Raw genomic sequence first — 27746 nt, 5'->3', positions numbered from 1 at the left:
TGTTTATCCCAGTTTTTGTGTGATTCATGGTTCAGGATCTACAGTGGGAAAGAGGTCATGGTATGATGTTTGAATATTCCCAGTCCCCCTTAGACCTTCCCACCAATTTCCTGGCACATTCAAGGTTTGGGACGGGGGACAGGAGGTTGTTGCTTTGAGAAAGAATGACAAAAATTTTGCCTCCCTGATGTCGTCCTTTCTTGCCTAACACTGGCTGACCACTATCCTTCCATGAAGTCAGGCACTCAAATTCTGGACCGCTCATGGAATTGACGTAGGTGTTCCTCAAAGACTTCAGAATTCTACCCCTCACCAATCTTCTGAGACCACAACCTTTCTTAGATTCTCACCAAGCTTCACAATCTACCCCACAGATTTTTCCCAGAATTATTTCAATCTGGTTACCCTCTGGGGCAACCTTTCCAACAATGAGATAATTAATTCCCAGTGCCATAATGCATCACATGTATGAAATAAATTAACTTATCTCCTATGCATACAGAATGACACTAGCTATGTACCATTCTCGCAATGAGTTAAGACAAAGAGTCACTCCCATCACTTTCTGTGATTCAGACTGAGAAAGACTGCTGAGGTACCTTCAGGACTCACAGCAAATCCACACATTCTTTTCACTCGCACCCCAAACCTCTGCCAGAGCTGTCTACTGCCTTCTCTATTTTTTACCATCACAGACGGTCAGAGCCACTTTCCACAACAGATGCACAAGGAGAGAAGCAGATACCAGGCCCTGTGTTCATGCAGGCCCTCCAAACTCCAGGGAGCACAGGCCAGTCCCACAAGAAAGCCTAAATTTCTCCCCTTCAACAAGTATCCTGTGAGTGTATGTATGTGTGTGTATGTCTGGGTGTGTATGTGGGCACATGTGTGTATATTGGGGTGTGTATATATATATCAATTGAAATGATTTCTGGAACTTCGCAAGGATTAAATAAATGTCTGCTATTATCTACACCAAAATATTTCATCTCCAAATTGAATTATACTTATTCACTTATAATCTGCAAATACTTCACTCTTTGTATTAGCCAGTAATCACTATACATTTTCCAAGGCATTTTTCCTGGTTACATTTAATTTCCAAATAAGATTTAATCTGATCCTGAGGTAAGTCAGGGCTCTCACTGAAGGAGCTTGATTGGAATGACCAGGAAATCAAGAAAGACTACAAACCTGGCTCTTTACTGGCACCGTGTCCACTTTAGAGCTGGCACCATCTTGGACCACCAGCTGCCTCTCTGTATTCTCTGTAACAACTGGCTGCTCCTTATGATCAGATGATATTCGATATCTAACAGCCACATCTCCGAAAGTCCCGGCAAGCCGGGTTACATTGATTTGGATGGATCTCCTGAGGTCCTGCTCAATGAGCACTGCCTGGCGACCTGCATACAGAGCGAATACTCCATGGGGGTCATCATTTGCAGAAACAGAGAACTGCGTGATGCATTTTTCCGGGTCCAGTTCTGCTCCTCCCTCTACGGAAACAAGCTGGATCACATAGGCTTCCTCTATCTCCGGTACATCATCTGGTAGCAAATGAACATCAAAGCTCACTTCACGCTCTCCATCAGCAATGATGAAAAAGCCTTTTGTAGAGAGAAAGTCTCCAGTAATGTCAAACTGACTACTTATTTCCCAGTAAACCTAAGATAAATAGGGGGGGAAGGGGGAAATCCAACAATGTTATATGATGCAGTAAATTGAATCAAAATCCTTTGAATTATGTTTTCCTTTCCAATAAACAAAAGGGAAATATTAATTGTGCATCATTATATTCACAGTCTCCAAGCAGTTATTAGTTTAGAAAGTACAGAGGAGTGACGTCTGTGTCATGAAAGTATCTTCACTCTTTCAGGCTGTCGTATGCAATTTGCAGGAAAGACTACGAGATCTGATTTTACCTACTCCTGAAAGAATAACATTTTGAAGAGATAAAGAAGAGCAAGTTAACTTTAAAATGGCGGTACCACAAGTCATTCCATAGCAAACCACAGACAGTGGTTGAAGGTAAATGTGACTAGATAATCAAATACTTCACATCAGAATTTGTTCTTGTCTGTTCTTTAACTACAAGGAAATATCTATTAGATCTCTTAGAATTAAAGGTTATTTTCCAAGAATTTTCGCCCTCCAAACCATAAAACTTCAACTGAACAAGTAGCAGTTACAGGAAAAGAGGTAACTTCATAGAGAAATTTCACCAAATATGTAACCTAGATCGGTTAGACAAGTATCTTGATGATTTACAAGGGCATCTTCAAATGTTCTATATCAATAAACACTCAAACGCAATCTCTTAAAAATCAGTTGCTATATTAAAAAATTCTATTGAGAAATAAAGCCCAAGAGAATACATGAAGCAATTTACAAAACTCAGAGATTTAAGTAGGAAAAGTGGCAAACCAGAAAATACAAAACAGTTGAATCATACTCTTCCTGACTAAGTGTGAGGAAGATCTTTTTAATCTAATTGTGATGCAATGTGGAGAGATCGCTGAAGGCGGGCCTGGCTGGAGAGCCCGAGGTACTTCTCAGCTTCTGTGAAAACTCATGTCACTTGAGTTTATGAAAACCTTTAACCAGAACAACGCCCTTTCTCTGTCCCTCTCAACCATGTTTGATAAGCAAATTGTTGCTCTACTTAAAAATAAAATGCAAAATGATACCTTAATGTCTCCAAAAATGCCCTTGACTCTTTTGACAACAAAAGTGATGATCAGAGGCCCTTCCAGAGCTGATGGCTCCAAATAGGTCTTCACAGACAAAGACTCAGGAGCGAACTGAACCACTCCATTGGGATCTCCAAACTTCTGTATCTAAAAATAGAAACAGCAGAGTGAATACTATATATAACAACTATGGATGGAAATACAGTAGCCAACGTATCAATCAATGCTGAAGAAATGGAAGAGACATAGAAATAATACTTAAATCTATCTAGCTATCTGATTTTTAAACCTTCTTTATTATACTGAGTGTTACCTAAAACAAGCAAGTTCTCATTCTCCAAGGATAATGGGAATAAGTGTCCAGAAAACTACAATTTGCAGAATCTCAAAAGGATAGTATTTTCATGCCTCAATTTAGGTTCATTTTGCCTTATGTTTGTTTTGTTTAATCAGTTAATTTTTGCTAACTTCTTTCTACTGGTTATAATACAAGGTAGAGAGAGGCAAAAGGTCCAGTGATACTTAGTTTTATGTGTCAATTTATAGATTATGGTGCCCAATTGTTTGGGCTACTGAAAACAATGCAGAGAAATGACATCTTTTAAGTTTGGATAATACTCTTGTCTGGGGTCTGTATCAGTCAAACTTCTCTAGAGAAATAGGGAGAGAGGGAGGAAATGAGAGAGGAGGAGAGAGAGGGAGGAGAGATGGACTGAGGGAACCAACAAGTTCCCCAAGCTCTGGGTGTTCTCATGTTGAAATTTGGGGGGATAAAGAGGTTGACAGTCTTGGCAGAGGACTATTCCACACTACCAGAAAGGATTCTAAAGCAGAGTATTGCAGAATAAACCATCTCTTTCCCCAGTTTACTTTGGCAGAAAAAGAAATGGCGAGTGGGCAGTCTAGCAGGCAGAAAACCCAGGCACGAGGTGAAGGTGTGGTCTTGAGTTTGAATTCTATGGGGCAGGCTGGAAACTCACACAGGATTTCTTGAGGCTGATATCTTCTCCTGAAATCTCAGTATTAGCACTCAAGGCCTTCAACTGATTGGTTGAGGCCCACACACATTATCAAGGATAGTCTCCTTTACTTGAAGTAAACTGATTGTAAATATTAATCACATCTACAAAATACCTTCATGGCAACATCCAGCTGTGTTTGTCCAAACACTTTCTGCCCTGATGGACTGGGTGGTTCCTATCAAATACGCTGAATGTGAATCTAACCCAACACATCATTGTGCTAGTTGAACAAGTACCATTCTACCTTCACTCAGTCTGACTTGAAACTGGTTACTAATGTTTATGTATTTTGATGGCAAAGAGAGCCAATATTTAGGATGACATCACAAATACCTCCTCCCTAAATGTGGCAAATATTCACCAAATCTTCTTAGAGAATATAAAATAAGTATGTTTCACTGCATTAAACCCTTCTTAGAACTAATACCATTAATCAGGCTATGTAAGAAACTAACTTAACAACCATAGGAATTACGGTTTTATAAGTTTCAATTCATCATAAGCCTACCGAGTTTCAACAAGTGTAAATGCATTTTCTGGTAACTCCACTAAAAATTCTGTGGGAAAATAAAAAGTCAGACTTACTGTTAACGTAACAGCATTCGCTCTGGAGTCTAACTTAGCTTGTCCCTTCACAAGTGTAAGCTTAATAATGAAAGTCTCTTCGACTTCCATTTCTTCGTGAGGATGAACGGTCAGAATTATGGTTCTCACACCACCTTCTCCCTCTCCAAAATGGAAGGCCCCGCTCACGGGGTCTGCGATGTCTCTGTTCTGTGGTGGTAAGGCGTCCTGAGAATTGGGTCCTACTATCTCCCAGTTCACCTGCAGGGCATGTGTGTATGTGAGTTTTAAATAGAAATGATCAGTTTTAAACCAAGAATTACTTTGCAGGATATGTAGCACTAGGAAAAAAATACACATATATATGAATATTATTCTAGAATATCTTCAGCAAATTCCTATTATTATCTCTCAGTTTTTTAAACAATGATATCTGCAAATGTAAACTGCATAATTATAGAATATCAGTTTTCATAAATAACAATGTCTAAGAAAAAAAAAGAAATCTGACTGCCTGGTCAGTTTTCATCATCACAGGATAACAAAAATATAAAAGTACATATTTTTAAAATATATACTAGAGAAATATAAAAAAATTAAATATATGAATACAACACTATCTTGCTATGTGCACAGGTTATGTCAATCAAAACCTATTTGAATAATGAAACCATGTGAAAAGTCTGCTGGATGTGCAACCTCTTCTAAATCTACTTAAATAAATTCCCAGTATAAAATGAACAGAAACTTTCATAACTTGTTATAAGAAACAAAGAAAGTTTCTATGTTATAATAAAGGCATTTTTTAAAGTTTCTATAATTTAAAATTTCATGCTTTTCAATATCATTGCAGAAAGAAAACTGGGCACTTCTGTTTGCTTCTTTTATCTCTCATCAGCATTGCACACAACTGACCCCTTCCTTTTTCTTAAAATATTGTGTCCTGTCTCTCTTGACTTACATGATTCTCATACAATACAGGCTATCCTCGTGTTCCTCTGCCTTTACTTCTCAATTTTTGCTGGCTCTCCTTCCTCAGCTCCCAGAAGCTGGCAGCCTGGGCTGAGATCTGTTTCCTTCACATCTCGTCTACACACCTTAGGCCCCAGAGTTTCAAATGTCTGCATTTGTGTCAACAGGGTCCCTGTCTGCAGCCCTAACCCCAACCCGCACTTGCTCATCCCCCTCCCTATTTGACCCCTCTATTGAGATGTCTCGTAGGTATCTCAAATGGACAGGCCGAAACAGAACTCTTGACCCCCCTACCCCAAGGATCTGTATTTCAGTAAGCAGCACTATAATATAACTGGTTGCTAAAACTAACATTCCAGCAGTGACCCTCAATTATTTCTTTTCCTCAGCCTCCACTAGCCCAATGGGGTGTTCTTCCAAAACATACTCAATGTCTATTCACTTTCGGCCATCTCCACCTCCACCCTTGTCTGAGCTGACAGCTCTGCCCTGGACAGTACAGGACAATCGCCTACTAACTGCCCATTCTGTTTCCAATTCAGCTTCTTGACAGTCCATTTGCCTCACAACTGTCCCACGTGAGCTGTTTAAAATGACAACCCAGTGACATTGATATTAGTGCCTTGCTTAAAACTTTCTAATGGCAACCTATTTGCACTTGGCATAAAATCTTTAACTTGCTTTAGGGGGTTCCCTGTGATCAAACACCTACTGAGCCTGCTGAGCTATCCTGTGCTGTGACCCAGCACCTCCAGGTCCCCAAACATGGACCTCTTCAGATCTCAACATGCCAGCCTTGTAGATCAGCACTGGCTTTCCCTCACCCCGAATGCTCATCCCTCGAAAAATGACATAACCAGCCATTTCTCATCCTCCAGCCTTCAGTTTAAATATCACATCCTCACCATCCCATCTAGAGTAGCTAGCAGGTCACGTGCAGTTGTGAATCTATTTCACATTGCTGCAAAGCACTCAGTGTCATCAGATCATCTTTCTTTTATTTATTTGCTAACTGTTCTAAAAGTTGTATGAGAACAGAGACAAGGTCTGCCTTGTTCACCAGCATGTTCTCAGTGCCCACAACAGGGTCTGGCACCCTGAAAGCTCTCAACACATACTTGTTGAATGAATGCATCTACCAGAATCCATCCTTTAATTTCTTACTTGCTCTCAAGAATTCCCTGAGGTCAGCTGTCATACATTTTTATGCACTTCATAGGACTTAGAAGCTGCTTTACACCTACTAGATGATTAATAAATATTATTGGTTGTGAATAAATAAATGAATATGTTTGAGGAAAAAGAAAATCCAACACCAAACTTAATTATCAAACATTACTTTTAAAACCATGAGAATAATAACTCTACCTGAATCTCTCCTGCGAGTCCTCCAGTCCGCTCCAGCACCAAGGGTAAAGTCATTGTAGAATTGGGATTAGAAAGAGAAATTCTGCTTTGATTAAGAAATCTTACAACACCAAAGGGAGAGTCACTCTTGGTGATTGTGATTCTGCTCACTAGGTGGCGTCCAAGGACCGCTCCACCAGTAGCTCCAATGAGCAGAATTTCAACGGGCTCCGCAAATTCACTGCATAGCAAGAAAGAGCAAATCTGTGAATCTAAGTACATGAAAATGCTTCTAAAATCCAAACAACTAGTCATTTTCTTAATTGGTCATTCAAGGCACAGTAGTCACACTCCAAGTAGGAAGAGGAGGGTGATCAGCTAAAGGCATAAATGATTTACTTCAATATTATATAACCTGGGCTGGTTAATAGATTTTTTCCTCTTTTTATTTGCTGAATGCATCTACATTCTGATTAGACTTTTCAAATCTAAATTAATAAAAATTATTATTCCTGTATTTGAAAAAAAGTAACATACAATTACAATGGTCTCCCAATTCCTTTTCCCTGCCCCAGTGCATCCCTCCCCCCTGCCCTAAATTTTATCACGTGTTTTTCAATGGTCACATGTATATTCTAAAATTCTATTATCAGTGCAAATCATAGGTAAGGAATGGAACACAATATTCATGTTTTATGTATGCCCATATTATAAGTAGTCCCCCATCATTTCTGGTTTTGCTTTTCCTGGTTTTAGTTACATACAGTCAAGTGGGGTCCAAAAATATTAAATGGAAAATTTCAGAACTAAACAATGCATAAGTTTTAAATTTCATGCCATTCTAAGTAGCATGATGAAATCTCCCCCTGACCCACTACATCCGAATTAGGCCGAATTATATATATATATATATATATATATATATATATATATATATATATACATATCCCACCTTCAGCCACTTAGTAGTCGTCTCAGTTATCAGATTGGCTGTCTGGGTATCACAGTGTTTTGTACAAGTAAACCTTATAGGAGCCTAATGCAGTCACAATGCTTATGTTATTCACCTCCCTTCATCTCATCATGTAGGCATGGTATCATCTCACATCATCCAAGAAGGGTAAGTAGAGTACAATTAAGATATCTTATTACAGTGTCCCATATAATAAAAGCCTAATATGCTAAGTGTCTGGTTATCCGGTCATCCGTTCAACCAACCAAAGCATAATATACTAATGATATGCTCAGACCACTCAACCGCTTGCTATGATGTGCACTGACCCCCAGAGAGCAGATGTTCCAACTGGTAGGTTAGCTTGCTGCTGGGGTCCAGCCAATCAGGACTGAGTGAGAAGAGCCGGACACGCCCTGGAGCCCTCCTGAGGTCCCTCCCCGGCTGATCAACCTCCCACAACCCTCCCTGGCCCTGATCATGCACCAGTGGGGTCCTTCGGCCTGGCCTTGCCCTCTCGCAATCCGGGACTCCTCGGGGGATGTCGGAGAGTCGGTTTGGGCCCAATCCCACAGGCCAGGCCAAGGGACCCCACTTGTGCATGGATTTGTGAACCAGGCCTCTAGTATTGTTATAATTGTTCTATTTTATTATTATTGTTATTAATCTCTTACTGTGCCTAATTTATAAATTAAACTTTATCCCAGGTATATATAGGGAAAAAACATAGTATATAGGGTTGCAGACTATCTGCAGTTTCAGGCATCCACCAGGGGTCTTGGAATATATCCTCTGAGGATACGGGGCGAGTACTGTATTCTCACTTCACTAAATTGTTACCTTTCATGGTCATCAATGATGGAGACATTTATGAAACTTAAGCTCTGCCCATGCTGGAATGTGACTGAATCCCCATGCAGTAGATAATCGACGCCAGGAACTGCAGAGGAGCTCTGAGAGGTGAACTCAGCTGTCACGCGGCCGTGTGCTCCATGCAGCCTCACCACTGGAATCATGATCATCCTGACATCTTCCTCCACTGAAATAGGCATTTGCAATTAACTGGTATGTCAGACAAAGCAAGTAACGTTTATAAGATTCAGTCAAATTAAGCATGGCCAGTATATATAATGGTACAGTGCAAGTACTCAATGTGTCCACAATTCATTTATCACTTTAAAAAATGACTGGTGAAAATCTCATGACTTATTTTTTTTGGAGAAATGTAGTTTGTCACAAGTTGAAAGTTACAGTGAACAGTATAAGTTAGAAATTAAATGACCTATGTAATCATCAGTGTAGGCATTCCTCCTCTCTGTGCCACATACAAATAAATGACAATTTATTAGAAAGTGGATATTCACTGATTTCTAATCCACAAAGAAAGTTAAACATTGCATAACTTAAAATGTATTCATGAAAGCATGTGAAATATGAATAGTTCAAAGGTTAAACACAACTTTTTAAAACTGTTTTGTTCCTATCCATTCATCTTTGGCACACATAAGTGAGGTTAAAGATTGCCCAAAGGTAACTCAAAATATAATTTTAAAATAAATGTGTAAATATATAAACCTATAAAGGCATATACAAATACATATAAGGGTATACATGTACATACACACACACACACACACACACACCAGAAACTTTACATATGAGAATTCAAACTGATAATGTGGAGCTCAGGAAATCTATAATTCAGAAAGTGGTGGTAAATTTATAAATAAGGTTACTGAACCTACCTTCGAAGGCAGTATACCTTGGGTCAAATTCAATGATGCCCTCTGCATTATCATTTGTCATTATTATGATTCTGACCATGGAGATGTTTCCTATTTCAGGAGGCTGATCTACTTGAAGTCCATTTTCTTGGATGGTAAAATCATACCCTCTTGCAAAGTCATAAAAAAAATAAAATAAAATGAGTACATAATTTCCTACCATCAACTGAATGGTCCTCTTAGCTCCTATAACTTAGTCCTATTAAGCAATTTAATACTTTTTAAAATTCCCGATACTAAAATGCTTCTTTTCTCCCCCCTGAAATGCTGTTTCAAACAGATTTCTGTGCTGCTCGCGATTATCACTGCCTGCATGAAGCCAGAACTAATATAAAGTTATTAAACTGAGGCAATGGGGAGATAACAGAACTATAAGGAAATTGGGAAGAAGTGGTCATAAAATAAAACGCTGGGGCTAGGGATGCACTGCTGCACACATTCTACAGTAATGGGCCCAGAAGGGAATGGGCATCAAACCGCAGTGCACGCAGACAGAAGCCAGCTGGGCTGGACATTCACGGGGGCAGGCTGAGAGCTACTTCAAAGAAATAATGGGTGTTGTGCCACTGAAGAAATTTCAAGCTAAACCTTCCAGATTCAAGAAAATATTTTAGTATCTATGGAAAACAATTACAAATCAATGCCTCTGTTCTTTAATATAGATGGTAGTTTATCTAATGACATTCATACAAAGGGAATTTCCTTTTTTTAATATATTGATATTATTCCCATTAAAGAAAATTTCTGACTCTTTATCATTTTAATCCCTGAAGCTAAAAAATGGCACTAAACCAGTGTAGTCCTTCCTTTAATTTCCAAATTCTATTTGCCTGGTATTTTTACCCACCTACATTTCAAAGGGTTGAAAGCTGGTTAATAAGATTATATATAAGGCAAAATTAGAAAAAAGGGAATTAAAATATTAAATGATCAGAGAATGAGATGGCCTCCATATGGTTCATTCTTGATCTTCAATGGAAACACGGTGCACATTAGTGACTGGCCCTCTTTGACTCAATGCTTTTACCCCCTTTAAAACTGGTACTGGGAAAGCAAGCATCTACCTCATTCACCCACGGAGAAGACAGGACAGCTTTCATTGACTCCAAGAAGAAATCTCTCACTCCAGCCCATGCCGAGGTACAGGGACAGGGGGAAGCAAATTCCCCAAGGCCAGCTGACCTTCGACCTAGAGAACATTTACTCTATTTCTTCACCAAATTACTCCTGCCCATGCCCTGTTCAATTCTATGGCTGCCCAGAGTGACTGCATGCAACAGAAATACATACTTTCAACTTCCGGGGTGGGGGGAGTTATATTTTAAAACAATGCATAGTGAACAGTCTTTGTTATAATTTCCTACCACGCACAGTCCTAATGTCACATAAATCCTTGGAAGAGAAGAGAAAGAACTATTTCAGTTTTGTATTAACCCCTACACAACCTAGCACTACTTTTCCTTTCTTCCTGCTTTGTTTAACTTTCCTACTTTTCTTTTTTACTTTACCTTTCGAGGAGTTCCACTTTTGTAATTACTAGAGAAAATTCCTCAGGGCCTTCAGGAAGGTTATCATCAAGTATTTCAACCTGCACGCTTTTCGCCATCTCCCGTGCGTCAAAGAGGAGCTCCCCCGGTGCAGGGACAAAATCCACGCCTGCCTCCGCGGTCCCACTCACTGGCTCATACCAGAGCCTCACGGGACGGAGCGATCCACCCGATCGGATGACTGTGACGTTCACCTGCAGCCAGAAGAGGTTCTTTTATTTGACGTGGATGATGAGCCTACCAGACAATACTTAATTTTTATGAGCTCTAATTCAATTTACTAGGATTATGTTGAAATCATAAATAGATTTATGAAAGTATGGAAATGATAGGTCAAAATAACATCAGGAAGAAATGAATCAGTTGGTGAAAACTTCAGAAGAACAAGGAAACACGTTTTAAAGATCACTACAAGATTTTAAAAAAACACGGTATTTCCAATGTTAAGCATTTCAGACTCTACCCTTTGTGCTTCCTCTGATACTCGAAGCAGCTCCTGTGAAAAGGCGAATCGGCCGTAGGGAAGGTCGCTGGCCACCACTGTGATATTGGCGGTGCTGCTGGCTGCACTCAGTATCCCCCCCTCACTGACACCAGTGAGCCGGAACTCATAGAAACACTTTTCCTCAGGAATGTCATCATTCAAAGCCTACAGAAGGACAGAAAGGGCCATTCGCAGCAAAAACTATAACGTTTAAAGAAAAATATCTATCACATAAGTAACAACAACACATCTGGGATATCAACCATCTCCCACCAGCCACCCACTAACCACACACATACACACACACAGACACACACACAGCAAAGGGCACAACAGAAGCCAGTAACATTAATACCTGGATCACTATAATTGCTGCAGACTGTCCTTCTCTCATTGTCAGTTTTCCTGATGTTTCAGCAAATTCCCCCATGGATGCGGGGAAAATCCTCCAATACACTGTAACCTCCCCCCAGATCGCTGGGCCACGAACCAGGCTACAACAATACACACATATATTCAATACAATTTTTATTGAAGGAACTTTTCCTGGATACTTGCTCTCTTTCAAAAGTAAACAATTGTCATTTATTTCAGAAACATTATGCATTTAAGTAGCCCTATCTATCAATTACACACCACAAGAAAGTCTTATACTTCCAAGATAGTAAGAGTCAAAGTACTGAACGCATGTAAATCTACTTGACAAGAATACTAGCAAAAGCTGAACACTAGAAGTGGAAGATCTAAAAAAAAAAAACATTTTAAAGTTATTTATAGACTTTTCACAAAATGTCAATAGCCTAAACGAAGTTCTCTAAAGGACAGAAATATTTCACACATGCAATGCTAATGAACAAACTTCCAAAAAGGTAGAGTTTTCATTCAAATTCAGCTACTTCGCTATTAGCTGCTGCCCCACTCCTCATGAAAAGATTTGTAATAAAGTCTCCTAAAGCATCATATATATATATATATATATATATATATATATATATATATATGGCTAAGTGACCGTCCAACCGGTAGCTATGACACACAATGACTACCAGGGTGCAGACGCTCCAACCGGTAGCTATGAGGCACACTGACCACCAGGGACAGATGCTCAACACAGGATCTGCTGAGCTGCGGTGACTTGGTAGCTACGATTCTCTCGGTTGACGCACCCCGGATCCAGAGAGGAGGGAGCCCAATTCCGGGGTACGTCACCCGAATACTGCCCACTCGAAACCCGGGACCCTTTGGGGGATGTCAGAGAGCTGGTTTCGACCTGATCCCCACAGGCCAGGCTGAGGGACCCCACCTGCCGGAGGGACGCCACTCACTCCATAGACGCCCTTCAAGCCCCGGCGCCGCCAGCCGGGGAGGGACTACTAGAGGTTGGCTGCAGGGCATGTCCAGGCTGTCTTGCCCAGTCCCACCACGCTGGCCACCTTCTAATTAATTTATTTTCAATTTGTACGAATTGTGACTAGTAGTTATGTAACAGGCCCTAATTGTAGAACACTTAGAATGCTTGATTCAGATGATTTTCTAAGGAACAACTTTGCAGCTGAGACACATAAGCTTACAGAGATGAAGTAATGCTCATTTTACATAGTCGGTGATGGATGGGGCTAAAAGCACAGATCTGATGTCAACTCACTGTGCTCTCCTCAGAATGAGTTATGCAAATCACCCAAGAAACGTCAGAAACCTCCTCAAGATCTGACTTCAACATAAATCAGAATATGTCTTCAATTTTCACTAAAAAATGTATTCTACTTTCCACAGGACGTCACCAATACATAAAATAACAATGCTTGAAGAATATGCATGTGTTGAGAACAATGTATTTAAGGCATAAAAATGCCAATTATTTACACAAAACTTCAAAGCCCCAACCCAGGCAAAGAAAGATGACAACATCCTTACCTGATGATAGCGGTTCCATTATATTTTGCTGAGGGTTCCCCAATGAGGATGTGCCTGGAGGACGGTGCGATCCCAACTTCTCCTGAAGCTCCCTTATCTCCCCGAATGATTATTGATGCACTACCTAAATTGAAGATGATATACAGGGTGTCCAAAAAATATATACACACTTTGAATGATTATAGAGTCAGTGTTTATTAAGATGCAGTTCATTTTCAAAATTAAGTGAGTTATCAGCTGTTAAAGTGTGTACACATTTTTTGGGACACCCTATACATACAGCTTATGTAGCAAACACAAGTATTCATGAGGATATGCCTGCAATGTTGTAAGTGCTTTGCATATACTAATCTTATGAGTTAATCCTCATGATAATCATGTAAGTTAGATATTAATATATCCTCATTTTACCAATGAGGCATTGAGGAGACTGAGCAAATAACTTGTCCCAGATCACATTTTAATGAAAGTGGGCAATAATTCCACTATCACTCCCACAGGAAGCAAGTAGTCTTCGACCATTTGCATTAATTCACTTCTACAGTAACCACTTTGCAGCTCACTGCAACTGGCTATCTGGCTATGTTTATTATCTATATGGCAAAAGGAAGAATGCTCAAAGTTACCTTTTATTTTTAATTTTCTGGCTATTACTTGCTTATAAGCATCTATAAAAATGTGCCAAATAGACCTACTAATCTATAATAATAAAAGCATAATATGCAAATCGACCGAACAGCTGAACAGCAGAATGACCATTTGGACGACCTTCCAGACGAAGCTGGGGCTGCGAGGGCCAAGCCCCTTGAGTGAATTTCATGCATTGGGCCTCTAGTATAGAAACAAAAACTACATTAAGTAATTTGATATTCATATTGTAATTGGGCAGTAAGTTGAAGAAAATGGTTTCTAGAAGCACACGGGGTTTCATGAAACAAAGGAATGGATTACTGTACTCTCACTTTCTTTGGCAATGAATTGATGAAACCAAGAGTGGTTTGTCATGTGCAAATATGTCACAGTAAGAAATATACTATGAATTTTTTATATTAACAAATTATTTACCCTGATACACTCTAATACAGCTACCCTAGGCACATACAGTGCTGCTCTACAATTGTGAGAATTTCCTTGATCATGGAATTCTGTTTTTTTGGCCACAGACCCTTGTACAGGATGGAGTTTTTGATGGCCAAAAAGGGATATGTAAGTAAGCTTTCATCTTGAAGTTGCTGGGCTATTTTTCATGGTTATTACTGTTTTTACCACAATGAAACCATTTAGAACCGTTAAGCCTTTCTCTCCATATCTAAGAAACAAACTTTAATATGGACCATAAGCAAATAAGAAATATGATGCCTGTTTCTGAAATGTCAAAATATCTATGTAATTACTTCCTGATGAAAATAAAAATAGATGAGCTGGAATGGACATAATATGTTTTAAAGAAATGTTTTATTACAAAAGTAATATGTGATCAGTGCAAAAATATATAGAAAATACAGGTAATCAAAAACCACTATTAATATTTCAAGTAAATCATTACATATTTATGACATGCACATGAGAAAAATGGGATTATATTAAACATGTTATAAAACATGCTTTATAAACATAACAATTATCTATGTAATTAAGTGTTCTTACTTTGTAATGTAATTAAGGCCTTTTATACCATACTAGAGGCCCAATGCACAAAATTCGTGCAAGAGTAGGCCTTCCTTCCCCCGGCTGCTGGCACTGGCTTCCCTCTGGCACCTGGGACCCGGGCTTCCCTCTGCCCCCAGTACCCGGGTTTCCCTTGCAGCCCCAGCTTTATCTGGAAGGATGTCTGGTCTAATTAGCATATCATGCTTTTATTATTATAGATTCTTTTGAATAGTTGCATAGTATTCTGTTATATTTAATCAGTCTCCTACCTGGTTAAATGGATCATTTAGGAAGCTACATATTTTATTCCATAAACATTGCTAAAATAAACACCTTCATTTTTTAAAATCACGTAGTTAAGCTGTATGAAATCTTTGACATATGACCTTACTAACACTGGGTATTATAATTTTAGTTTTAAAAATTCATTAGCTGTAATACATGGTAGAAAAATAACACCTTTATGTTTTAACAAACATTTTAGGGATTACAAAACCTAATGTAACCTATTTTAGTACTACTGACTATTTGGTTACATTTTTCTAAGAATCTACTGTTTAATTTTTTTTTAATATGAATTTCTCTTACCTTTCACTGGAGATATTTCTGCCTCATCAACTGATATCAGCTGAATGGTGAAACGCCTGTCCTCCAACACAGTGTCTTGAAGTGTGTGCAATACAATGGTCTTCTGAGACTCAGTCTACACCAAATGACAGGAGTAATAAATTCTCCAGATTGACTGACGTCATATTCTGAATGTTCCCATTTGCAGGATACTGTTTACATCAGGGGTCCTCAAACTTTTTAAACAGGGGGCCAGTTCACTGTCCCTCAGACCATTGGAGGGCCGGACTATAGTTTAAAAAAAAACTATGAACAAATTCCTATGCACACTGCACATATCTTATTTTGAAGTAAAAAAACAAATGTTTTCGGCAGGCCGCATGTGGCCCGCGGGCCGTAGTTTGAGGACCCCTGGTTTATATCCATAAGCATTCTTAAAGTATATCATTTTCCCCCTAGAATTATGGGTTGCTTCTAAAGAGAATTACTATATAAAAGTGAACTCTGACCATAAATGCTATTCAAGTTCTTAACAGAAAAAAAGGGGGGGATTAGCACAGCTTCTAAATTTACTAAAAATTTTCAATGATTAAAAGTCCAATCTCTTAAAGAGAGCTATATGGTCACAGCATGATGTGGAAACACAAAGGTCAGAGGTTTACCACTTATAAAGGTCATCTTTCTACTGCCCATTTTGATCCTGCCCTCTACCCATCCCTGCTTCCTTCCCATTCCTTCCACAGTAGTTGATCTCAAGAGTGCTCACTATCATTCCCTCCCTCTCGCCCTACACTTAGCTCAGGAATTTTGGGGGGCATCTGTGTTCAGTATAGGCTTGAAGGGAAGGGACAAAGGAAAGCAAATATAGAGAGGACAACTAGATTAACGCTTTGAGACATAACCAGGTATCATTTTATCTTTACCTTTCTACCTCTGCATGCTGATAAAACAACTCACTGTCCTATGCATCACTAATTAATTTTCTACAGTTTGAATTCTGCTATTTATTCCTTCTCATGTACATCATAGTTCTGTAATTGTATTTTTTCTCTGAGATTTTTAATATTTTTCACTCAAGCTGTTCTCCATAATTCATTATTTCTATTCACTGTACTTTTAAAAAAATTCTGTAAGAGTTTCTAGGAAAATGTATATTTCCTGCCTCGACCTAATTATATGTATTCATAGAAAAATTTATCATTTATGAAATACAATGAATCACTTCAATGCCTTTATTTGCTTAGATTTGCATAAAAAAAGTGTTTTACAATTTTTAGCATTTTTCTCTCTTTTAATGCTTATTTCTTTTTTTGTTAATTCTTATTTTGTAGGGTTTTTAAAAGTTATGTATCAGTTCCATTTTTCTGGTTTTTAACTGATTTGTTTCTTATTTTATCTTTATTAATTTAGAAAAGATGTTCGCAAACATGATCTAAAAGCAAGGTGGAAGATACAGCCAGGATTCTCTCATTTGAGGCTTTATGTACTGTGACAGAGCTAGGTTTTCTGTGCGTATGAGAAAGCCACTGGATTGTTTTAAGCAGGGGCAACATAACATGATATATCTTATAGAATGTTAACCCTGTCACTGGCTCAAATAACGGACAGAAAAAGGAAAAGGTTTAGAATAAGGTACAAGTTAAAAGACTCTACCTAATGAAAGATGATGGAGGCATGCATCGTCACAGACATGATAGAGAAAGACCAGTGGTGAGAAAGGGTACTTATAAGGGAAACTGACAAGACTCGGTGACCAAATATATGCACGAGTTACAGAATGGGTGACGAGGGGGCTGACACCCAGATGTCCAGCTTGGTTGACTGATTTTGCCCTCAATTAGGAAAGAAAATGTTGACAGAAGAGTAGTTTTGATGGTAGCAGAGAGGCAGTGACTGATCTAAATTTTATTTCAGATATCTAGGGGTGTGTTGTGTGTGTATTTGTGATTTTCCCCCTACAATACATATAATTTCAAAGGAAGTCCAGACATAGTAAATACTATCAAAAAAAGTCAAAAGTAAGACTATGAAGAGGATAAGCAAGTAAAGACAAATTAGAGAAAAACTGCAGGGGTCCTGATGCTGAGTATACCTCATCGAAATGAAGTGTTCCATTCAAAGGACTGAGGTCATCCTTAGCCATCTCATCCACAGTCCACTGCAATCGGACAGCTCCTTTTCCTCCTGGCGACCGGACAACAGTCAATGTCACATATGAATCAGGGTCATCAGACAAAAGGGATTCATCAACCATTACCTGAAAGAAAGAAAAACCCAATAAGATAAAAAAAAAAAAGTAGGGAAGACAAACAATCTTATTTCTATTTACAATGACTGGAACTTTTGAATTTAGAATTCTGTCTATACAGCAGAAAAGATATTTCACCAAACCCCATTTCCTTTTTGTCCTAGGCACTCAGCTACTTGGCATTTCCTAGCTACTCTTGCAATTAGGTGGAGCATGTGACTGAATATTGACCCAAAAATATAGATAGAAGTAACATATGTTATTAATAGTCTGGTTATCAACTTCTCACACAAGCCTCCATATCCCTGCCTTCCCCATTTGCCAGGTGACGAGAGGGGACTCTCGGGACCTAGAGGAGGACAGAGTCACAGGATGGAAAGTCTGCTGCCCAAGATGCCAGCTGATGGAGAGGCGTCTATTAGACCCCAACTAGGAACACTGATGTAGGACACGTGCATAAAGAAGAAATAAAATAACAAAAAGAGAAATATTTTGGGGGGTTCTTTTTATGACCATCAGGCACCCCACATAATATAGACTTAAAATGCCCTCTGAGTTATGCAGTTTGCCAACTTTAATAAGTCCAAATTTAAAAGAAATTTTATTATTATGACATAAAGACAGAAGGAAAGTTAGTATGTTAATTTACCAATACTATTTTTTTTCTACACAAGAGACCTGGTTCAACTGAATGACATATATTGAGACTCTGTGAAGCAAAGTCCAAATTGAGCCTATTATATCCACCTATTAGGGAAATACAAAACATAACACAATGCCTTCCATTTTCAAGACAGGCAGACACACTTAACTAACATTTAATTTAATCTTGTTTTGGTTTTTCCATGAGATTTTGCATTGGTGCCAAGGGTAGGGATTTGGAGGCAACTGACATTTATTTTCTATTATGTCAATTTTTGCACATAAACTTACTGAAGCCTCACAGAAACCTAAGGACCAGCTGTATATACATATACTTGGAGAAGAGGAGCCTGGAACCTGGTAGCGATGTTTGACTCCACAGCCAGTGCTATGCCAACCACTCCTCAGAGGCCAGAAATATTAAACAAGAAATAAAGAAAGAAAAAACCCTACTATAAACAAACCGCACAGAGAAGTCCTTTCTGTTTCCGCAGATAACATTTTAGCTTAGGTTTCGCAAGATTTCCTTGGGCCTCGGCTTTTCCCAGTGCTTTAGTATACTTGGCATATTGTTCTTGTGAGCAGCTTAAGAATTTTGATAGATTTATATTAATAATCTTTTCTCAGTGTTCCTCAGTGCTGAATCTAATCTGTATCATCAAATGAGCTTAACAGAATGTTCACTGTGTGCCCAATAGTGAGTATCTTAGATACAAGTTAAAAGAGAAACTCCACTTATCAAGAGCCTTTGGCAGTGAGAAAGGTAAGAATCAAGAAAAGTAGCCATAAAGGGCTGGTAATAAGGTAATATTAATACCAGCAATAATAATAAAAACAGCAATTGACATCTACTGAGTATGAAGACTAGTTATAAGAGCTTCACATACATCAACTCATTTACTCCTCACAACAAGGGTTATATAGCAGGGTTTGGGTGGCTCAACTCTTACTATTAGACTACAAGACAAACTGGAAATTGGAGGCTACTGCAATAAGCTATGGATCTCAGACCAAGGGTGCACTAAAATTTATGCACTTAAGTAGTTAAGATAAAATTAATAAACAAAAATTATTTATTAATAGTAACATAACTCTTCATTTTCCCTAACAAGGAAAGGAATTCGTAAATACACCATCCAGTATGTAAGTCCAAAAAGAGTGACAAAGTTAAAAGCAAAAGCATTTTATAAGGTTTCACCAATTGGAGGTTTGATTATTAAGTCCTGAACCTTTTATCTAACTTGAGAAGCTAACAGAGACATTTTATAAAAATTAAATTATATATTCATATGTATTAAAAATATTTCTTTGCACATATGCATAGAAAGCCTAGATGGAAATACACAAAATATTAGTGATGTCTATCTCAGGGTAGTAATATTATGGATACTTTTACTGTTGTTTTTATAATTTTTGTATTTTCCTAGACCTTTTATGTTGCCTGGAGACATTCACAGCTACTCTTGTGAATCTACAACTCCTTACACACCCTTAGCTCTGCTTATTCCTTTCCAGGAAAAAGTCTCATTAGGCTATTGCAATGGAAGTATGGTGTCCCTCTTATGGTTTCCATTTTCTTATGAAGCTGAAATTTCAGTTGTTAAATCATTAGACAATTATTATGGTATCTTTAAAATTTGGAGCATCTGGAACATCCAACACTGATAGGCAAGTTATAGGACTAGCACTACATCTTTAGAGCAATAATGGCAATGAGCATTAGAGCAATTTGTTATTATATAAATGATCGATGGTATATTTCTGACTACCTATAAGTGACAATGACATATGGATACATAAAAGTTATTGTGTATCCCAGAATTATCTAAATATTTTTATTATTTCATTTTAGAATTTTCTTTAAAAGGTAAAGTCATAACAATTATTACATAATCATCATGTAGTAATTACAATATTGTTTTATGGTCCTTTATTTTATATTTAAGATGTAGGGATAATTTAGCACTAGTCATTAAACCTGGCTGCACAAATGAGTGGTTAAGCATTTTTTCTCGCTCAATGGTTGAACCAAAAATTGGGCTACCTTTTCCAGATCTCAGAAGTAGACAGCTAATGAGAAGTAAGAGGGAAGAAAGAGAAGAAATACAGAGAAATGCATGAGCTGGAGTGACTGTGGGTTTTTGTTCAATATAAGTCAAGCAAGAGTACCAGAAGGCAGTGTAATATAAACACTTTCCCAGCTAAATCCATCTTCGGTGGAACACCAGACCCATGACAGAATCAGGCCTTGTGATCAGGATGTTGGTCTGCCAGCAGGATAGGAAGAGAACAAATGTATGGGGGGAAAGCACATCTTGGTTTATTACACTTAATAAGTAGGAATCTGGTTCCCTCTATAACAGCCTGATGTAAGAATTATCATTACTATCGAACTGCATAGATTGGATGATTAGCCTCTAATTCAATAGCCAACTCAAAAGATCCTTGAAAAGAGAATCACAAGTGAAGGGTTCTGAAGAGGTTTTTTTAAAAAAACATGAAACACCTTTCCACTAAAAATTACACAGGAAAAAATTAGTCTAGGAGAAGCCCCTCCCCCAATGTATTTCACTTACAGTCTTTTCTTCAAATCCAAATACTCCAAATGGAGAATCATTTTGTGGAATCACAACAGTTACTACAACATCATCACCAAGTCTGCCACCTCCAGTCACCCTGATTAAGGAAATACTAAAAGTTTCCATGAGTTCAAATTCCGCATCATCAATTATGGTTATTTCTATCATGGCAGTAACCTACAAAAGAAAAGGAAAGAAGGAAAAGAGAGAGAAAGAGGAAGAAGAAAGAAGAGAAAGAGTGAAGAGTACATAATGTAATATCAATTTTTGAACATATATAGTTTATTTTTTAGTTAAAATTTAAAAACATAGTAAAAAAGAAAAATGCAGGATTATTTGCCTGTTATGTTCATAATAGCATTTTAAAGTCATACATTTATTGTATTTCAAAGAAATTTTTAGTTAATTATGTTCAAGATATAGGAAATCATATATATATAATATAGTAATTATAGATACAAAAATAATGAGACCTTATTCCTTATTTTATTTTTTGTTAATCCTCACCCAAGGATATTTTTTCCATTGATTCTTGAGAGAGAGTGAAAAGGAGGGAGAGAGAGAAACATCAATGTGAAAGAGACATATCAATTGGTTGTCTTCCACACACCCCAACCAGAGCCCGGGATAGAACCTACAACCCAGGTATGTGCCCTTGACTGGGAATCAAACTCATGACCCTTAGGTGCACAAGCAACATTCTATCCACTTAGCTACACTGGCCAGGGCAATGAAGCCTTATTCTTGAACAAAAACATTTAAAATATCATGTTGGCTCTAATAACCATTGCACAAACATAAATTTTAGTATACTAAGTATTAACCTTACATGATATAAAATGGTACCATAGAAATTATCATTGTGTTTTACAATTAGAATAAATCCCATTAGTTCCAAATACTATTTTTAGAATGTAGGAAAAAAAGAAAGGCAGGAAGAAAACCCAAATCTGTTGATCCTAAATGTTCATGTTCAGGATTTTGTTCATTTGTCTTGGTCTATCTTGAAAGTTTTAATAACTTATAAGTAAGTAAAACTTAGTCCAGATGGTGATTTCACTATTCATGATAAAAAAATATCCCAGCTAGCCACGATCAGTATGGCTCAGTAGGTTGGAGCATCATCTAGGACACCAAAAGTTGGCGGGTTCAATTTCAGGTCAGGGCACATACCTAGCTAGGTTGTACATTCGATCCCCATACTGCAGGCAACCAACCGATGTCTCTCTCTCATATCTATGTTTCTCTCTATATATATATTTCTCTTCCTATGTCCATTAGTTAATTATATACTAACAGTAATTCTGTTTGGCTTGAAAGAATTCAGAGTATAATTCATTTAGCAACCACTATTGCACAATAGTTTAATGGATGTCTATAAAATGTTTGAAGTACAACCAGAAAAATGCTAATATGTTCATAACTAGCATACTTGTCTATCTGCAAATTTAAGAATCCCATGAGATGGCTTAAAGTCTTCCAGGCCAGCACTGTCCAGTGTTGCTTTCCAATAAACATCCACTGCCCCAAAGCTTCCAGCCAGCCGGACTACAGGAACTCGAAGAATGTTCAGGGGTGGAGGTGCCTCATAGGCAGTGATAACTCCAACAGCATCCTTCAAGTAAAGAATATAAGTTAAAAGGCAAGACAAAAGTAATTCTCATAAGGCATCACTTTCTAAATTTATTATTTGTACTTATAGTGGCTATATTTACCCTTCAAAGTAGAAATATATAGTTTCTATATATTCATTTAGAACTCTTACATTTAAAGGTAGTATGAATAAATTTATTTAATCCTTGGGTCTAGCTCAAAGAGAACTAAGAATTAGTCTATATGATAAAGTTAAAGACAGATATTTGTAAATATTTTCAAGCAAAGCCACTTATTTTGCAGAAAATATATGACACTGGCCAAACTGGCAGGTGCAAATGGCCATATCACTATAAATATATTAAAGTTCATCTCACTCTGGTAACATGAAACTTAAAGATTCCTCGGGGATCATTATTTTCTTCTATCATTATCTCAACTATTTCCATCCCGGGTCTCCGAACGCGTGGCTGTCCTGCAGAGAAGTCAGAGTTCACCAGGTACACCTTGGTGATGTTGACAATGAATCCTTCCTCCAACTCAGGAGCATCATCCTGGAGGTGAGCGGGGAAGTGGGGGGACAGAGAGGGTGCTTTATTTTTTTAAATATATTGAATATGCTTTAGATATTTGGAATGGGTAGCTCTATCACACTTTCAAAAAAGATTTCTTCCTATATTTTAACACATTCCCATTGCCAATACCAGAATCTTTGGAAATATTCAAGCTTAGGAAATAATAGTTTCTTATTAGCAAGTAAAATAATTTTTAGAATTCTATCCTGCAATTTTGAATATACTGTATTGAATATGTTACACACACACACACACACACACACACACACAAAACCCTCCCCCAAATGTAGGAAAAACTGGTAAATACTACATACACCTTAAAAGTAAAAGCTTTAGATTTGTAAATCTAGACATAATCCCTCATTTTAATAAATTGTTTTAAAGATTTTACCTTATTATTCAATAGGTAATAAACAATTTCAAAAGATAAAAAGAATACATAGTGAATAGTAAAGGAACTTTTCCTCTGCCCCAGCATTCACGTCTTTCCCATGTCTTCCCCAGAAACTGCTATTATCTAATATCGTCAATACCATTATTAGTAACACTAATGTTATATTATATCATCTTTATTTAACAGTATAGAATATAGTTAATATTACATATAGTATTCTAACGTAAAAATACACTATTTAATTATGTAATATTTTTGATAACACTATTAATCACTCTCAGTTTCATTACAGATATACACACATAAGAAAGAGACAGAGCATGGCACTAAAACCAGATCTAAACCATCTGAACACTAATCTTAATTCAACTAATTGTATCATTCAATGAAAATATTGCCCTATCAATTCAACAATAACAACAACCAGATTGATTTGTGCATTTTATTCATTCATGTACCATTAATCAACCAACACATGCATCCAATCAGACATATAATCCTATTAACTACAGCCTAGACTCACCGGTAAAATGGTAACTTTGACGTAAGTTTCTTTTATGTTTTCTTTCATTATTATTATTGTTTCTTGTAGCACATAATCTTCATTCTCTGTAGCTTGATTATTGACGGGCAGTAAGAAATTGGGTTTAGCTACCAAGTGAATGGCAATGTCTCCGCGTAGTCCTTTATCTCGAACAATTTGTAACTGAAGAGTGGTGATGTTCTCTGTGGGACAGACATGACTCAAGTACATAAGATATTCTATGTACTGTCAATGCTATTCCAGGCACTTAGGGTGGAACGTTCTGCACTACCCCTTTTAGGTAGTTAAGGAAAGAGAGACAAAACAAAGACAGTGTACACCCCCAAGGAGTATTTTGTGCTTATGCTCACCTATTCCCAAAGTTGTGCTGAGATTCCCCGTATACTGCAAGCAATCTATCCCAGTTCTCAGCCCTCCCTGCTGCTTTTCTGGCATACTCTATGCTGCCCATGTCATAGACTTAAGCAGAAATTGCTGAAAATCTTTTTTAAAATATATTTTTATTGATTTCAGAGAGGAAGAGAGAGCGAGAGAGAGATAGAAACATCAATGATGAGAGAGAATTGCTGATCGGCTGCCATCTGCATGCCCCCTACCCGGGCATGTGCTCTTTACCAGAATCGAACCCAGGACCCTTCAGTCCTCAGGCTGACGCTCTATCCACTGAGCCAAAGTGGCTAGGGCCTGAAAATCTTTAGAAAAGTGTATACATGCAGGTTGACCAGAGATACTAATTACAAATGCTAAGAAGATTCTTCAAAAATGAATAAACACCAAAGTCATCTTTTAATAACTAGTCTTTAGAACAATTTTGCTCTTATAGTGAGATATCTATCACAAGGCTCAAAGTATTCCATAGCACCTATTTTTTTTTTAAGTTTTTAGATTTTTAAAAATTTAATTTGCCATATAAGAAAAAAAAAAATGCGTGCCAATCTTCCCTACTGGTCGGTGCATTTCTAATAACCAAATACCATGTCTTTGCTTCCAGAACACACAGAACAATTTCTGGTACTTACTTGATGCTTTAAAAATATTTGTTAAATAAATAAATGAACAGGTCATTTTATTTTAAACATATTGCTTCTGTCCCATATATACAGAAATATAAAGGCCCAGATGCATAATTGCATGGCATTTTTCTCATCAACTACTGAAATGGTAGGACATGTTCCTGAAATGGTAGTTCCATGTTCCTATTGGAAAATTTTAGAAACTTTACATAGCATATGTAAAATACATACTATAATATAGTATATATAACTTTTTATTTAAATAAGCCAAATGACCTTTATCTACAAAAATCCATTTATCCACTGATATGAAGAGTTACTTAGGCAGATTTCAGCAATAAGCTCAAAGGAAATAGGAACTGATCACTTTTACTTCAGAGAAAATATTATTCTAATGATTGCTTTCGATTTAACAACACCTGCAGTACCACATGCATTTCTCTGTGTTGCTCCTTGTTCCTGGAAACTTGAAAATCTAGAGAGGACATCTGAGTGAGGAAAGAGGACAGATAAAGAAAGGATGAAAAAGAGAAAGTAAAATAAAAACCAATCCTCTTTGCTGTAATGATTTACTAAAATAAGATTTCTATTATAATAATAGTCTCAAAATAGTAAAAGTATTTTCTGAATGTTTGCATGATCATAAAATTCAATAATTATAAACAAAAAAGTAAAAAGGATTAAGACATGTCAAATTAAAAAATATCACATAAAAAGAGAAATATACATTTCTAGTAAATATTACAGTTAAATTATCCAATAAAACTTACTAGAACCTGAAAAAGATTTAACAAGGTTTACCTTTAGGCTCTGCTACCCTAACAAAGAGGGACTCAGAATGCCAGCCCACCAAGCCATAGGGTGAGTCACTGGGCAGAGTGGTTATCACAGACTTGCTTCTTTTCTGATCAATAGCAGCACCTTTCGATGGGTCCTCAGCCCCTTCGGTGCTAATGCGGGTGAGTGTTACAGTCACAATCTCTGATAACTCTGGTACATCATCAGCAAGAATGGTCAGGGTGATTGTAGACAGTGCCTGGCCTTCAGAAAACGAAATCTAAAATTTTAAACAAAGAAAAGTTTACCTATTTTTTCATTATCACTGTGCAGCAAGAATAACAGAGGTTAGATTTGTTTTATATTGGCCACAACTTAAATAACAAGAGATATTTAAGCAACATATCTACAAATCAAATGTCTTTCATATAAAAAGTGAAAGATTATTAAGAAAAAATAAACCATTACTAAAACTTAACCTAATAAAACGGTTGCCAAATAATTATATCCTGAAGCCTACTTTCTATTAAAATATCGAGTACATAGTCTTTCTGTGGGAATCTAAGTCCTAGATACCATATATAAAAATCTATAAACATTAAGAAAACGGCATATGGTTTAAGTACTTTTCTCTACAACATTTTGGCTAGGATTGCTATTTTCCTTGGGTAAACTCTGATTAGATGTGTCATTTTACAATTTATAAATCAAAACAGGTGGAGAACAAAGAATAGGCAGAGATACAAATCAGAGCATCTCTCTTCCCCTTTGGTGTCTCCATTGTCTGAAGAGTCAAATCCGAGTTTGCTAAGTGGAATCAAGTTCTTTCCAATAGGGCTTCTGTCTGCTTCTTGAATGTCATTTATCATTGTTCCTCATCTCATGCCTTATTCTCCAGCAATATGGCTAAAAACTACAATTATGCAAGCTAGTATTATAGGCCTATTTTGCAAGCATTCATGTCTCCACCTTGAAATGGCACTTGAGGATATAAATTCAACAGCTTCATTAATAAAACCAGGAGTCAGAAAACTACTGCCCTTTGGCCAAATCCATGTTTTGTAAATAAAGCTTTATTAGAACACACGCTCATTCAATTACATATTATCTATAGCTGCTAAAGTTCTCCGAAGGCAAAGCTGGGAAAGAGACCTTATAGCCATCAACACCTAAAATATTTACTATCAAGCCCTTTATTACTGACCTTTGGATAAAATAATTAATTCTTTCAAAATATAGTCTACATTTAAGATACCATCATGCATTAAAATTTTAATTTTAATCATGTTTATATAATACATATTAATTGGAGAAACATAATTCAGAGCACAGAACTTGAGAGATACAACTCCAAGTTTTTGTAGCTTGCAACTTAAAGTAAATATTCAATGCAATGAAGTTTGCCATGTTATTTTTAAGAACTGAAGCTCTAATCACCTTTCAAATGATACAGCAACCTGGAAATGATGGACCATAATATACATCTGTTAAGAGAACTCTTCAGAGAAGCATCTAGGCAAAATACATAAATTAACCTATGAAACCCAAGACAAGGAGACAACCCATTTTCCAATTAGGAACTAACAACTCCTTGAGCCCTCCCTTTGTGAGTCCTCTACATCTTTAGCCCATTCTGAGTCCATTTTTGAACCTGTGCCCCAATTTTATATGATCATCCAACAGTAGATAATGTGATCCTCTGCTCAGATACCTTCTTGGGGCTGATGCACCCGTCCCCCAGAGGGAATAACAGCTTCTGCATTTCTCAGTGGGAACTGCCCTGGCTGCAGCAACTGTTTCACCCAAGATTATGACCCATCCAGAGGCCGACTGAAGGTCAAGGACAACTAAAATAGGGGTGCAACATCTCAGCTCCTTGACCCAG

The 27746-nt window shown here is 37.4% G+C and overlaps 1 protein-coding gene across 1 annotated transcript in view; it reads right to left on the bottom strand.

Annotated features, from left to right (window-relative positions):
* ADGRV1 (adhesion G protein-coupled receptor V1) overlaps positions 1–27746 on the bottom strand; it is a 451408-nt gene that overhangs the window by 286914 nt on the left and 136748 nt on the right. The window contains exons 57-73 of the mRNA XM_070413740.1: positions 25886–26141; positions 24051–24253; positions 22936–23112; positions 22398–22580; positions 20963–21142; positions 17589–17753; positions 15518–15632; positions 13280–13403; positions 11721–11859; positions 11345–11530; positions 10843–11075; positions 9296–9444; positions 8391–8589; positions 6620–6839; positions 4301–4540; positions 2691–2840; positions 1195–1668 (exon numbers count right to left, since the gene is read on the bottom strand). Coding sequence (XP_070269841.1) covers positions 1195–1668; positions 2691–2840; positions 4301–4540; positions 6620–6839; positions 8391–8589; positions 9296–9444; positions 10843–11075; positions 11345–11530; positions 11721–11859; positions 13280–13403; positions 15518–15632; positions 17589–17753; positions 20963–21142; positions 22398–22580; positions 22936–23112; positions 24051–24253; positions 25886–26141 — 3393 coding nt within the window. The remainder of the gene's footprint in view (positions 1–1194; positions 1669–2690; positions 2841–4300; positions 4541–6619; positions 6840–8390; positions 8590–9295; positions 9445–10842; positions 11076–11344; positions 11531–11720; positions 11860–13279; positions 13404–15517; positions 15633–17588; positions 17754–20962; positions 21143–22397; positions 22581–22935; positions 23113–24050; positions 24254–25885; positions 26142–27746) is intronic.

This window comes from Myotis yumanensis, unplaced genomic scaffold, assembly GCF_028538775.1.
Source record: "Myotis yumanensis isolate MYYU_CA2020_CCGP unplaced genomic scaffold, mMyoYum1.0.hap1 SCAF_4, whole genome shotgun sequence".
NCBI lineage: Eukaryota > Metazoa > Chordata > Mammalia > Chiroptera > Vespertilionidae > Myotis > Myotis yumanensis.
Note: the sequence above shows the minus strand (reverse complement) of the source record. Positions and strands in the feature narration are given on the sequence as shown.